The 15,676-nt window shown below is 33.1% G+C and overlaps 1 protein-coding gene across 1 annotated transcript; it reads left to right on the top strand.

Annotated features, from left to right (window-relative positions):
- The first annotated feature begins 366 nt into the window (after positions 1–366).
- On the top strand, positions 367–14,789 carry soat1 (sterol O-acyltransferase 1). Its single transcript, XM_073819097.1, has 16 exons — positions 367–489; positions 1,187–1,317; positions 4,169–4,227; positions 6,262–6,404; positions 7,101–7,160; positions 7,318–7,425; positions 8,771–9,053; positions 9,233–9,311; positions 9,407–9,488; positions 10,470–10,515; positions 10,612–10,741; positions 11,177–11,274; positions 11,463–11,561; positions 12,787–12,922; positions 13,194–13,339; positions 13,424–14,789. The coding sequence occupies exons 2-16, from the start codon at positions 1,194–1,196 to the stop codon at positions 13,499–13,501; spliced, it is 1,671 nt and encodes a 556-aa protein (XP_073675198.1). The 5' UTR covers positions 367–489; positions 1,187–1,193; the 3' UTR covers positions 13,502–14,789.
- The last annotated feature ends 887 nt before the right edge of the window (positions 14,790–15,676 follow it).

Raw genomic sequence — 15,676 nt, 5'->3', positions numbered from 1 at the left:
AACACTCATTTTTTGCACAGTCCTACCTTAACGATTGGCTTTATTTGACATTTGTTTGGGTTTTGGCGTGAAAACCGTGAAATATCACCTGGGCATATTCTTGAAGGCTTTTGAGATTCATATATTAATTCAACATTTCATATTGGAAAAGAGTGCGATAACCAGTCATTACATAAACTTGGCAACGCAACGTAGTAAGGTATTGACAGAGCCAGAGCCATATAAAAAGCTTTTTATATGGCTCTGGGTATTGATACTGTTACAGTACATTTACGGTCGAACCATCGTCCAATCAGATGGCGATTCGAAGCAGACTCCGCCCCCCCGTAGAGAACTAGCGCCTGTTGTTTCAGTTGATTTCAACAGGCCTGATGCTGCTGCTGTCGCACGGATCTCATTCAATCACACAACGTCGTCAGCATTCACCGACTTTGTCTTCAGAGAGCTGAATTGATTATTACAGACGTGTGTTTTCAGGAAGAAGCACAAGTAAGTGATAGAAACGTTGTTTTTTGTCTTTCTTAAACGGAGTCTGTAAAACAAACAGTATTTTGTCGGCAACATTTCCTGGTAAATGAACGTCTTTTGTGGAACTTACAATAACCGTATCGAGTATCCTGCGTATTCAGTGTCAATTAAATGCTAGTTTTAAGTACAGACGAATAGTTAAGCCCCCTCAAAAATGACAGCGCAGCATCAACACAGTTATCGTTAGCAAATTTAATGTAATGTATAACTTAGTTGTAGGGTTAAAGCTTGAATCCTTTGCGTGTGGCAAGCCATTTAACGTTAATTCTACTGACCACCTAGAGTCTTTATTTATCTTACTAGTATACTAGTAACAGTAAGTAATTAAATAGTGACTAGTATTTTTAGTAGTTTAATAGGACCTGTGGTTCAGATGTCAACTGCTCATTTAATCAGAATAGTACGTTTTCAAGTTATTTTGATACCAGTTAACTATTCCTTAGATATTCTTACTTATTTCTTAGTTACTAATAAAAATCGTCTCACTAATAAGCTTTTTTCTGTCCTATTGAATGATTAATGTTTGCCAGAATGACTACTTTAAAATTAAAATCTTACTAGTAAGTACAAATTCAAAACCGTGACATTCTTTTTAATAATAAATGTAATAATATATCAATAATAAAAACCACGTTTGCTCTTGGTGTTTGTTTTTCAGCAGCAGGATGGTGAATGAGGGTGCTGGCGCCCCACGCAGTCGCAAAGGGTCCCATAAGGTGGCTCCATCATCAGACCAGGATGGCACAGAAGCTGAAAGAGCCACAGGAGAGCTATCCTGCTCCAGTAATGGTGAGACTGAATAACTAAACAAAAAACCTTGAGCTGATCCTCCAAGTGCAGAGTATTTAAATTAAGTGCAGGCAAAACAGTCACATATGGATTCTAATGAAGAGACAGAGTTTAATGTAGGTCATTCAACTCTCACCTACTGGAATCAGTTGCAACATGTTTCACTTAGTGTCCTTTACTGTTTACGTTGATTGTACAAATTGTACAACTCATCATTTGTATGACAATGTCATACAAAAGAGTACATACCTTTGATATTATTCATTTGGAGGCTAAACAAGAGATTTTCTTCTCTTTGTCTGGTCTGTTTTAGGAGTTTTCAGTAGTTATGTGGTAAAAAAAAGGTTTATTATTTGTTAAATTTAAATTTGCAGTAATAACTGAAATAACCAATAATAACCTTGACAGTTGAGCTGTGTAAGCATATATGCAGTAAAGAAGAATGAGGAAACAATAGCCATGACACATTTGCTACGTTAGTAAAACCATCAAACTTAATTCTCAGATGAACAGACTGCCATGTGATTTGCCATGTGACCTGATTGAGAAATTGCCATGTCCTGCCCAGTACTGTTATCAATGAAGTAGTTATTCACATTAACTCTGACGTGACACTGAAAATGCTAGAGTAGTGTTTTATTGTGCAACCTCACTGTCGAACAGATTCAGGATCATTTCATAAGATTCTTCACAGTGTAGCATTTGAGTTAATGTTATTGGTTTTTAAAATTCTCTATATCTTATATCATTTCATGGTTTTCAATAGGATATACTTTAGTGCTTTTGTCAAAAGTCATTATGTGCCTTTTGTCTTTCTTTTTACTGCATTTTAAAATGTCACTGCATTTTGAGACTGTTAATGAATTGTAATATGTGATCCTGGACCACAAAACCAGTCTTAAGTAGCACGGGTATATTTGCAGGGCTCGAAATTAACTTTTTTACTTGGTAGCACTGGTGCTCCCAACTTCAAAAAGTTAGGAGCACCAAAAAATTTTTAGGAGCACCTAATTTCGTTTTAGTAATGCGCCGATCTTGATTCTTCATGGTCAATTCTTAATGCAGATGTTTTACAAGCAAATGGGCTGATTCTGAAAGCCTTTTTTATATATTTATTTTACGCCTTAAGCAAGGGACAAGAATGAATGAAAATATGAGTACATGAACAAGATGTTTATTTTCTCTATTATAGTTACAGCCATTTAAAGAGGTTAAAGATAAAGAGTTAAAGCCATTTAGAGGCAACCACTGCCTTTTTAAACAATCTACAGTATAAACAACAAAAAATAAACGACACTTCTTTCTTAGTCGTGTAGTCAATAAATGCAGGCATAATCAAAGTAGGCTACTCTTTCAGTATTCAAAGTGCAAATGACCGAATTTTTCTGATACAGAGCTATTGACACAATACAGCTTATTATAGCCCACACACTAATAACAGCCTAGATATGTTATGTAGCCTAATTTGCACACATTGGGGAGTCGCTCTCTAAACGTGGGGTATTAAAATTGCTTTTGAATGCGTGTACGAGTTTTACTTTTGGTTTCGTTTTAACGATCCCGCCAAACTCTCGACGGTGCTGCGTGTGCATTCTACAATGCAAGAGATTACTTCAACAAAACCATTTGAAAGTGGGAGGACACCAACGGGATTTTGAAATGTGTCCCGAGTGGAAATTACGCCCCTGTGTGAGTGGAACTCTGCCGCTGAGTTATCATCTGATGTGAATTTATGCGGCGATGTACAGTATATTGAGACGGAGACGGCAGAATTGTATCTGACAGAATGTACGCTGTAGCACGAAATAGATTTCTTCGAAAGCAGATTGTGGAGACCTTCTAATTGTCCACAATCAAAAGAGAGAACGGCGAACCTGTCACTGCATCAGCTCACAACAGTCTGTGCAGTAGTTAGGCTAGCCAAAGTTTTGTGAAGAAATGAAAGTAAGTTGCACCACAACAATTACTCGCACTCGCACAAATGCTCCCAAATATAATTTGAGGTCGCGCAGATTACATTTTGGGAGCATATGCGACCAAAATGGTCGCAATTTCGGGCCCTGATTTGTAGCAGTAGCCAAAAATACATTGTATGGGTCGAAATTATAGATTTTTCTTTGATGCCAAAAATAATTAGGATATTAAGTAAATATCATGTTCCATGAAAATATTTTTTTACATTTTCTACCGTAACTATATCAAAACTTAAGTTTTGATTGGTAATATGCATTGCTAAGAACTTCATTTGGACATCTTTAAAAGCGATTTTCTCAATATTTTGATTTTCTTGCACCTTCAGATTCCAGATTTTCAAATAGTTGCATCTTGGCCAAATATTGTCCTATCCTATCAAACCATACATCAATAGAAAGATTATTTACTCAGCATTTCATAAAATGGACCTTTATGACTGGTTTTGTGGTCCAGGGTCACATTTAAGTCTAGTCCATTTATTTTTTTCCACTGGCTTTGACATGCATATCTATCTATCTATCTTATCGTATAGTCTCACTTTCTAAATGAAAGTGACTCTCTTTCAGTCTTTAATAATATGAAAGATTAATGAAAACTTTTTGAAGGCATCTTTGTACATTCTATTAATATAAAGTGAGTTTTCAGTGCTTTTTAGAGCGATTTTGTGATGTTTTTTTTAAAGTGTTGTATGAATCACCGTTTCTTCTGTTTACTCTCTAACAGATACAGGCATTCTGTTTGCATTCTGTTGGATTAGTTAAAGATTAGTGATATCGTAACCAGGATACAGTGGCCACAAGTGCCACAGAATGACCTGCTCCATCTGTGTGTAGTTGAGAAACATTCATGAGGGAACTGTATTGATGTCTCTTTTCAGGAACAGTGGAAGTGGAGCACATTATCAGTGCAAAACTACAGTTGAAGAAAAAAGCTGAGGTAGGTTTTCTCAGAGGCTTTCAGTACTTTTATCTTGTTTTAAAGAAAATCAGATATCAAAGCCATGAACGCAACAGAGTGTTGAATGTTGTATGTGGGCAAATCTTGTTCTTTATCACTGTATTGTAGAAGACTATCAGTATTATCACAGATTATCTGTATTATCACGTAATACGTCACAGGTTAACAGTTCCTAAACAAAGTGTGACCTTTGGTTTGACTGAATCCTTTCAGTGGTTAAAATGGAATTAGTGCTGTCAAACAATTAATCGTGAATAATCGCATCCAAAATAAAAATTTTTGTTAACGTAATATGTGTATACTGTGTATATTTATTATGTGTATATATAAATACACAAACATACAGTATATATTTTGAAAATATTTACATGTATTTAAATTAATATATTTATATTCATATAGTTAATATTAATTATATAAATATATTTAATATATAAACATCACATATTTTTCTTAAATATATCCATGCTTGTATGTGTATTTATATAATATGTGACCCTGGACCACAAAACCAGTCATAAGGTTAAATTTTACAAAACTGAGATATATACATCATATGAAAGCTCAATAAATGAGCTTTCTATTGATGTATAGTTTGTTAGGATAGGACGATATTTGGCCGAGATACATCTATTTGAAAATCTGGAATCTAAGGGTGCAAAAAAAATCAAAATACTGAGAAAATCACCTTTAAAGTTGTCCAAATTCTTAACAATGCATATTACTAATCAAAAATTACATTTTGATAGGTTTATAGTAGGAATTTTACAAAAAATCTTAATGTAACATGATCTTTACTTAATTTCCTAATGATTTTTGACATTAAAGAAAAATCAATAATTTTGACCCATACAATGTATTTTTGGCTATTGCTACAAATATACCCCAGCGACTTAAGACTGGTTTTGTGGTCCAGGGTCACATATATAATTTTTTTTTTTTTTTTTGGATGGGAATAATCGCTTTACAGCACTTCATCGTTTTATCATTTTACAGCAAGTTTATTTAAATAAAAATACAGAAAAAAAAACGTAACATTGTGAAATATTATTGCAATTTAAAATTGTGTTTTTCTATTTGAATATACTTCAAAACAGAATTTATTCCTGTGATGCACAGCTGAATTGTCAGCATCATTTCAGTGTCTTCAGTGTCAAATGATCCTTCAGAAATAGTTCTAATATGCTGATTTATTATCAATTTTGGAAACATTTGTGTTTTTTTTTTTTTGGAATCTGTGATCCTTTTTTCAGGATTCTTTGATGAATAAAATGTTAAAAAGAATAGCATTTATTTAAAATAAAACATTTTCTAACAACATAGACTACCGTTCAAAGTTTGGGATCAGTATTTGTTTTCTGTCTTACTATGTTTGAAAGAAATTAATACTTTTATTTAGCAAGAATGTGTTATATTGATAAAAAGTGATAGTAAAGACTTACATTGTTAAAGATTTCTACTTTGAATAAATGCTGTACTTTTTAAACTTTTAATTCATCAAAGAATCCTGAAAAAAAGTATGGTTTTAGGAACCTTTACAAGTGCTTGTAAAGGTTACAGGAAGTGTAGATAAAATAGGGAAGGATGTGGTTGTCAGCTAGAGGCTGTGAGGTTTGGGAAAATATGATGTTCTTGTTTGTAACACATACGTCTTCTATACACTTTCCTAAGAACATTACGTTATAGTCACATGATTGAACTTCAGAATTTATTTAAATGACAGACTTCCGATGTATTTCGTCATTAGTTTAGTTTCAGTTCAGTCTGTGCTCAAGTTGAGTATCCCTAAAAGTTCTTTGACGTACAAGACCTTCATTTGTCTCTGTTAAGAGAAGCTGCAGTCAAAACAGCATGACCATGACATTCTGAGTTATCACATGAGACCTGATTCTCTGGCTGAATTACTCTTATCTTGTGGATATGATGTGTGTAGCATTATAAGACCTTTTGCAAACCTTCTGTTCTTGTTTTCAAGACCCTCCTTAGAAAAGACTGTGTTCTGTCTTTTTTCAGCATTTGAAAGCAGACCTGATGAAGCAGTTTGACAGTCAAGTGAATGAATTCATGGACAGTCTGATAGAAGAGTCTGCCAGTCTGGGTTCCTCCCATGTGAGCACAGTGTTTCCTCTCTCAGATAAGGAGAAAAGCAAACTCAGGTACTGAAAGCACAAACCGGATTGCAATGACTGCCACAGCTGGCTAGTACACTTTGTTCTCTTCTCTTGTACTTTGTGATTTCTTTCCTGTTGTGTGATCAAAAATACAGAAAAAAGTTATATTATGAAATATTATTGCAATTTAAACTAACAGTTTTTTTTATTTTAATACACTTTAAAATATAATTTATTATATTTAGCAATTACTCCACTCTTCAGTGTTACACGATCCTTCAGAAATCATTCTAAGATGCTGATTTAGTATCAGTGTTGGAAACAGTTGTGTTGCTAAACACAACTTTTTGGAACCTGTGATACTTTTTCAGGATTCTTTGATGAATAAAAAGTTAAAAAGACCAGCATTTATTCAAAATAGAAATCTTTTCTAACACTATAAGTCTTTGCTATCACTTTTGATCAATTTAACACATCCTTGGTGAATAAAAGTATTATTTTCTTTCAAAGAAAGAAGAAAGAAAAATGAACTGACCCCAAACTTTGAGCAGTAGTGTATAATGTTACAAAAGATTTCTATTTTAAATAAACGCTGTTTTTTTTTTTGTTTCAAATCAATCAAAATTTGAGATTTCTTAGCATGACATTCTATCAGTGTAGTGCTTTTATCTAATATTCTTTTTGCCTTTCTCTTTTTCCCCTGTTGTCTAACACTTTTTGTCTTCTTCTCTGCTCCTGTAGGCTTACGCGACCTTCCCAAGGCCAAACCAAACAGTTTGTGATCCGTCGATCCCTGTTAGAGTAAGTCATGAGTGATCTTGCCGAAACCCCTCCTGATATGTGTGAAATCTAAGATTTGTTTCTGCCTGTGGTCAGATGTGGATGAGATATGGCTTGAATTTGATTAGCTGACCTTAATGAACCTGTTTGTTATAGCATAAACATTTTCTTTTTACAGTGATCTGTTTGAGGTGAACCACATTCGCACCATCTATCACATGTTCATCGCCCTCCTCATTCTCTTCATCTTCAGCACGCTTGTCGTGGATTTCATCGATGAGGGCAGGTTAGAGCATTCACAATCCAATTCACTTCCAGAATTTTTTTTTTTTTTTACAGATAATGTACTCACCTCCTTGTCATCCAAAATGTTCATGTCTTTCTTTTTTCAGTCGTAAAGAATTTGTTTTTTGAGGAAAACATATCAAGATTTTTCTCCATATAGTGGACTTCTATGGTGCCCCGAGTTTGAACGTCCAAAATGCAGTTTAAATGCAGCTTCAAAGGGCTCTAAAGGATCATTAGATAATTAATAGTAGTTCTTCAGGAGGTATGACAGAATACATTAGTTATTGATTAGCTACCTGTTACTTAACACATTCATAAAATTGTATTACATACTGATTAGTTAGCACATCTTCCTTAGTAGTTAACAGTAGTGAGTCAAGTGTTAATGAATAGTTAGCTGTTAGTTCTTCAGTAATTCCTTATTAGTTCTGCAGTAAGTAAGAAACAGTATTCTAAAGTGTTAGCCGAAAGACTCCCATCTCATTTTCTCCCTCAATAATTATTATTTTTGAAGTTGAGGGAGAAAATAAGATGGAAGTTTTTGGTCTTGAACCTGAAAAAAAGTTAAGCAGAGCAAGACAAGACGAGCGTTTGGGGTTAAAAAGTATATAAATTGTAATTTAAAAAATATATAAGAGATTGTTTCGCTAGAAAAGACCCTTCTTCCTCGGCTGGGATCGTTTATATCCGCATTTGGGATTGTTTGAAGCAGCATTTAAACTGCATTTCGGAAGTTCAAACTCTGGGCACTATAGAAGTCCACTATATGGAGGAAAATCCTAAAATGTTTCCCTCAAAAAACATAATTTCTTTACGGCTGAAGGTAGAAAGACATGAATATCTTGGATGACAAGGGGGTGAGTACATTACCTGTCAATTTTTGTTCTGAAAGTGAACTTCTCCTTTAAGCTGGACCCTAGTTTATCATGAGCTTGTTTAGGCTGGTCCTGCTCATAATGTAACCAGCTTAAAAGCTGCCATGCTTTAAAACATACCTAACCAGCATATGCTGAATTCATTAACACTTTTGGAATCTGTTTTACTTTGTTTGTTTGTTTTTAAAAAGCAGCCTTGCATTAAATGTTTTGACTAAATTCATAATGGTTTTTACTTTTGCCAAAATTTGAGATATATTTTGTCTTTACAAGCACAATGTTTGCAAGGTCTCCTAAATGAATAAAAATGAGCTCTGAAACTATTTAATATATACTGGTTACAATTCAAAAGTGTTTTCTTAGTTAATCACGTACCTTGAGTCTTAAAAGTGAGTGAAGTGAGACAATAAAATGAGATGCACTAAATTGTGTAAGCTGCAAAAAATGTTTCTTTCTTGCTCTCTCTAGACTGGTGCTTGAGTTTGATCTGTTGGTGTACGCGTTTGGCCAGTTCCCCCTAGTGGTTGTCACGTGGATATGTATGTTCCTGTCCACGCTTGTGGTTCCATATGTACTGCTCAGTGTCTGGGCGAGCGTTTACCCCACGTCAAATCTTCGGGCCTTATGGACAGTGCTGGCCGGTTCTCTTTTGTTGCTGTACCAGGGCCTGTGTTTGGGTTTCCTACCCACATATGTGGTGCTGAAGAACGGCCTTCCCCCTGCTTCATGCTTCATACTTATTCTAGAACAGGTACTCCGTAACCATAGCAACAGGATTTTTTTATATCACTCTTGATTATTTGATGCTCTGTTTTCTGCCTTTTATGCGTTTATTTGGTTTTGTTACTAGTTACAAATCTATCATATTTGATAGTGTATTTTAATTTCACTGCTGAATCTAGTTGTTGCTATTGTTTCTGTTTTAAACAGGTGCGACTGATAATGAAGGCTCACTCTTTCATCAGGGAAAATGTGCCAAGAGTACGATCCTTAGAACGAAACAAAACAAGTAAGATCTTCACTTAGATGTTAGTAACTCTGCATAAATAAACTGACAAAAACTTGTAATTTTTTTTGTCTTTTTATTTATTTATTTTTTATCAGATTCATCAACTGTACCTCAGTTCACCCAGTACATTTACTTTCTTTTTGCACCCACCCTGATATACAGAGACAGTTATCCACGGTAAGATTTAGTACTATTGATTTGTATAGTAGTTTCAGTTACATTTTTAATGTTTTTAATTAACTTCTTTTTTTAAAGAAGTCTCTAAAGCTCATGAGTTCCATTTATTTAATCAAAAATGTAGGGGAAAGAAAATGAGCTAATTAGCCATTACTCCAGACTACAATGTAAGAAATCATTCAAATATGCTAGTTTATTATCAATGTTGGAAACAGTTGTGCTGCTTAATATTTTTTTGCAATCTGTGATACTTTTTTCAGGGTTCATTGATTAATAAAAAGTTAAAGAGAACAATATTTCTTATAAATCTTTTCTTACAATATAAGTCTTGAATAAAAGTATTAATTTCTTTCAAAGAAAGGAAAAAAGAAGGAAAGAGAATTACTGACCCCAAACTTTAAATAGTAGTGTATAATGTTACAAAAGAGTTCTATTTTAAATAAATGCTGTTCTTTGTAACATTTTATTGATCAAAGAATGCTGAAAAAAGTAATGCAGGTTCCAAAAAAAAAAAAAAAATTAAGCAGTACAACTGTTTTCAACATTGATAATAAATCAGCATTGATTAGAATGATTTCTGAAGGATCATGTGACACTAAAGACTGCAGTAATGATGCTGAAAATTCAGCGTTGCATCACAAGAATAAATTCAAATTTAAAGTATATTAAAATAAAAAATCACAATTTTAAATTGCAATAATATTTCACAATATTACTGTTTTTTCTGTATTTTTAATCAAATAAACGCAGCCTTGATGATCAGAAAAGACATTTTTGAAAAACACAAAAAATCGTAGTGATCCCAAACTTTTCAACGGCAGTGTTTATATATAAAAATATGAATATACACATATATAACTTCAGTTATAAGTTTTAGCTATGTGTGTAGCATGTATAAAAGTAATGAATAATAATGATAACATTTATATATATAATTTTTTTTTTTTAATTCAGTTCACTTATGCTACTTTGTCCTTGTAGAAATCCATGCATTCGGTGGGGTTATGTAGCTACAAAGTTTGCACAGGTGGACTCTTTGAAATACTTTTATAAACATTTATTTCAAAACTTGGTAAATGTAATATTGAAATCTTGAATATGTTTTTTTTTTCTGTCACTCCAGGTGATCGGGAGTTTGTTTTATGCGTATTACATATTTGTGCGGCTATGTATCCCTCAGTTCCGCAGTATCAGTATGCAGCTCTTTGACCTGAGGGCCATGGTGTTATGTGTCTTCAACTCTATACTGCCAGGTAGAATGTCAACAGTACAACCATATTTAAATGTAGCACATCTTCAGATTCCTTTATCCACCTTATTCTTCAATGCAGAAGTAAGCCTATGGGAGAGACTTTCGGTTCATTCGTTGCTAGAGGAAAATAACGAGAAGAATAACAGTTTGCACTACAAACCAGTGTGTTCATAATTAAGATAATACATTAAAATAGTATGGTAAGGCACATCAATTTGCAATATCAAACATTGTTTTGTAGAGCTAAAAATAGCTTGACGCGGATGAGACCGGAAGCAAGACCCATAAAATTTACCCGCTCTTACTGGAAGAATAAGGTGGATACTGATAAGATGTCTAAACAACAAGAATACACACTGAGAAGGGTCACAGATGTAGTAAAAAAAAGTGTACAAATGAATGCAGTTTGTGTAACAGTGTTGTCCTATATTTGTAGGAGTGCTGGTGCTTTTCTTGGCATTCTTTGCCTTTCTGCATTGCTGGCTTAATGCATTTGCTGAAATGCTACGGTTTGGAGACAGAATGTTTTATAAGGTAACAGACAGCGCCAACAGACTCAGGAAAGAGTCACATGTGCCCTGTATTTAATTAATTTTATTTTATTTAATTACAAATATACTTCTTCCTTAAAGGCAGTTTACTGTAGTTTTTATGAGCTGAAAAAATGCTTCATTATGTTGACATTATGCAGCTGTTCATTAAATAATGTGATTTTTCTCTAGGACTGGTGGAACTCCACTTCATTTGCTAACTATTACCGCACGTGGAATGTTGTCGTACATGATTGGCTTTATTACTATGTCTACAGGGACTTCCTGTGGGTAAGTCATCAGTTGAAAATGACAGAATACAACATATAAATACAAAGTACAATATGAATGATTATAGTTATTCTTTATTTATTGTCTGATTGGTTATAGTTTATTTTTATATAATTTTTTATATATACACTACCAGTCAAAAGTTTTTGAACAGTAAGTTTTTAATGTTTTTTGAAGAAGTCTCTTCTGCTCACCAAGCCTGCATTTCTTTGATCCAAAGTACAGCAAAAACAGTAAAATGTTTACTATTTACAAAAACCGTTTTCTATTTGAATATATTTTAAAATGTAATGCAGACTTTTTAGCATCATTACTCCAGTCATTACTCCAGTGATTCTTCAGAAATCATTCTAATAGTTTGATTTGGTGCTCAAAAAAACATGTATTATTATTATTATTATTATTATTAATAATATATATAGAGTTTTTTCAGGTTTCTTTAAAGAATAGGAAGTTCAGAAAAACAGCATTTATCTGAAATAAAAATCTAATTTACTTCTATCTATCTATCTATCTATCTATCTATCTATCTATCTATCTATCTATCTATCTATCTATAAAAAAATGTTTTTTAATGAAAATACTAACTTCAAGCTTTTGAATGGTAGAGTATAATGTTTAGTAGTATGTATAATGTCAGATAAATGCTGCTCTTTGGATCTTTCTATTAAGAATCTTGAAAAGGAGGTACTTAACTGTTTTAAATATTAATAATAATTTGTTGAACAACAAATCAGCATATTAGAATGATTTCTGGATCATGTGACACTGAAGACTGGAGTAATGATGCTGACAATTTAGTTTTTTATCATAGGAATAAATGACATTTTTAAATGTATTCAAAAAGCAATTATTATTTTTCACAATCTTACTGCTTATGCTGTATTTTTAATTAAATAAACACAGGCTTGGTGAGAAGAAGAGACTTTAAAAACAAAAAAAATCTTACTGTCCAAATAGGCCTACTGTCCATTTACTTATATTTAATCAGCTGTATATACAATTTGCATTATGAGTGCAAATACCATCCAGGAAGTACAAATGACTATTAAAAAAAAAGTAATGGAAATGAATTGGTGTAAACAGTGTTTTAGATTGGACCTTGAAGATTTTGTACTGTTATTAAACAATCTATTTTTGGTTTATTTTGAATGACTGGAATTTGTGTGAAATTATGTCCAAATGTGCATCAAGCTAAACTAAGTTTGATCATCCATGTCTACAGATGACACAGAAGCGATTCCGTGCAGCGGCCATGTTGCTTGTTTTCACCGTGTCTGCTGTGGTGCACGAATACGTTCTGGCCATCTGCTTTGGCTTCTTCTACCCGGTCCTGTTCTGCCTCTTCATGTGCTTTGGAAGTAAGAATCTAATTTAATGAAGAGCATGTCAAATTATCCTGCTGAAAACACTGAGTAAGCCGGTTTTACAGCTGACCAAGCTGGTGTTTAGCTGGTCAGCAGCTGGTCTACCAAAAACCATCCAAACAAACCAAATGAACCAGCTTGGGTGGGCTGGGATGCCAGATAACCACCTAGAAATTGGTTAAAATGACTGTATTGTATGACTGACTAACATGACAGTGTCAGAGCCTAAATATGAAACGCTCTAATCCACTCAAATTTCTCTTAGTGGTGTTTAACTTCGTTCTCCATGACCGGAGAAAAGGGCCAATCTGGAACGTGATCATGTGGACCGCGCTGTTCCTGGGTCAGGGCGTTCTCATCTGCCTGTACTCTCAGGAGTGGTATGCGCAACGCTTCTGCCCCATTCAAGAGGTAAACAAAGTACTCATGCTTGGTAGGTTCATCTGGTTTCTAGTGAATGTATTAATATATTTGTGTTTGCTTTTGTTTCCTCAGCCTTCTTTCATAGACTTTCTGAAGCCTCGATCCTGGACTTGTTCTCCACAGACTAACACTGCTGTGGATGCTCACTAAAGTCACACCACCAGCCACTGGATTAACTTTTTTAAGTATTTTGTAGGTATTGCACTATGACCAAACAAAGTGAAAAGTGACAATCTTACTCTGTAATCATGAGGACAATGTTTTATAAAGAGGCCTTAGATATTCTATTTGGTTCTTAATATTTATGATAACATCTATAAAAGTGTAGAAAATGTATAATGTGCATTATGAATATTTCGTTATTTCCTTTCAAATTTCAAAAGCATTCAACAATCTATTTTAGTTTATGTCTGATATGGCTAAAGAGATTCTATTTTTAGAAGCCTTTGTGATGTCATAAAGTTGAGATCAGATTATACCGTAAATGTGTTTTGTTTGATGCCACTTCTCAGATAGTGTTTGATATTGTGGTGTTATTCCAATACTGGAGAGGCAATGGACAAGTGGTACATTGTAACCAGTATTTGTCTGGACTTCACAAAATTGTAGAATGTTTACAAGCGGATTTAAATTATGTGCCATACTGCTGTGAAGCACCAAAACGGTTTACTTCATATATTTTTACTCCAAGAGTTAAAAATAAAATGACTGTGATTTAGGGGAAATTCTACATTCTGCCAGTTTTATTTAATTTAGTTAATGTTTGAAGAGTTAGACTGGTAGTCTGGATTTATGGAAATTTGGACTTCATATTATTATGTTCCTTTCCTAGAGCTGAACTAATTGGATACTAATTTAAAAGCCATGCTTTAGGACTTATTTATTACAAAATAGGGTATCAAGTTTTTGGAAGTGTTGAGGTCTTGCAGCTGGCTGCACTCATGTGATCATTAATATATTGATGGTTAACCTAACCATATTGATGGTTTTCAAGCACAATCCCTTTATTAGATATGAATTATGTACGCTGCCAGGGTATGCAAGGGATTTAAAAAAAAAAACATTATAAAGCCTATGACATATTGAATCCAGTTCCACAAGATGTTTTTCTATTGATTGTATTATATTTTAAAATCATACCTGCAATAACTGTGATGACCAGCAGGTGGTGATGGAGAGTTGAATGTTAGGACTACTGTATGTTTGCACACAGCGTTTTAGATTTTATTTCTTTATGCCACCTGCCATGTACAATAAATGCTCAGTGCGACTGAAATGCGACTGTAATTTTCATCACAGAAAGTGGTAAATATTTTGTAATGATCTAAACAGATGTCATATTTTTAAACGAAGTTTGACCATAATTTATCTTGTGATATGTTCAGGGTGTAGCCTGTATCAACATGCTCTGTAATAAACAAATAAACTGTTTAACTGACTAGTTGTTTGTATTGTATTGATGAGATAATAATGGACTATTAATATGAGTCTATTCAGTCTAATGTTTCATGTGACTGAAATGAAAAGAATGAAAATATTTCTTTACAGATGAAATCATGCTGCAGAAATGAAAGATTATTATTGTCATATTAAGACTATTATTATATTTTGCCATTGCTGTTGGTAGAGCTAAAAATAATTATTATATAAAATTGTTTTTTAATCCTAAATAGAAAAATTATATTTTAATTAGATTGTGTTATATTAGGATCATTGAGATACTACATATGGGTTTTATTATTATTTTAATTTTTTTTTGTATATTTTACATTTTTGTTTCAGTTTCAGACATGTTGTTTTTATTTTTTTTAATGTGTCTAGTTTTTATTTCATTTCTAGTTATTAAAGTAATAAATGTTTTAATAAAATAACATTTTATTTTAGTTTGTTTATTTTATTTAAAGTAATGCAAATGCATATTCACTGGTTTTAGTTTTATTTCACTGTAATAACCATGCTATCAAAGCATATAGTATTATTAAATGTGATATTGATATTAGTGCTGTCAAGCGAATAATCGTGATTAATTGCATCCAAAAGTTTTTGTTTACATAATATGTGTACTGTGTATATTTATTTTGTAAGAAAAATGTTTGTGTATAAAAAATATAATATCAATTATATGAATATAAATACATGTAAATATTTTCAAAATATATACTGTATGTGTGTGTAGGCCTATTTACATATACATAATATATACACACACAGTATACACATACGTACACAGACAAAAACGTTTATTTTGGATGCGATTAATCGTTTGCCAGCACCAAATAAATGAAGTCGCATTGTATGTTATAGATTGCTTTAATACAAACTTTA

The sequence above is a fragment of the Garra rufa genome, chromosome 15 (assembly GCF_049309525.1).
Source record: "Garra rufa chromosome 15, GarRuf1.0, whole genome shotgun sequence".
Classification (NCBI taxonomy): Eukaryota; Metazoa; Chordata; class Actinopteri; order Cypriniformes; family Cyprinidae; genus Garra; species Garra rufa.
The sequence above is the reverse complement of the archived record's forward strand: the minus strand, read 5'-3'. Positions and strand labels throughout refer to the sequence as shown.

Coding starts and splice junctions, on each gene's coding strand:
- soat1 (XM_073819097.1), top strand. CDS start 1,194: ATGGTGAATGAGGGTGCTGGCGCCCCACGCAGTCGCAAAGGGTCCCAT. Junction 7,161..7,317: donor ATCCGTCGATCCCTGTTAGA/GTAAGTCATGAG, acceptor TTCTTTTTACAG/TGATCTGTTTGAGGTGAACC. Junction 9,054..9,232: donor TCATACTTATTCTAGAACAG/GTACTCCGTAAC, acceptor TGTTTTAAACAG/GTGCGACTGATAATGAAGGC.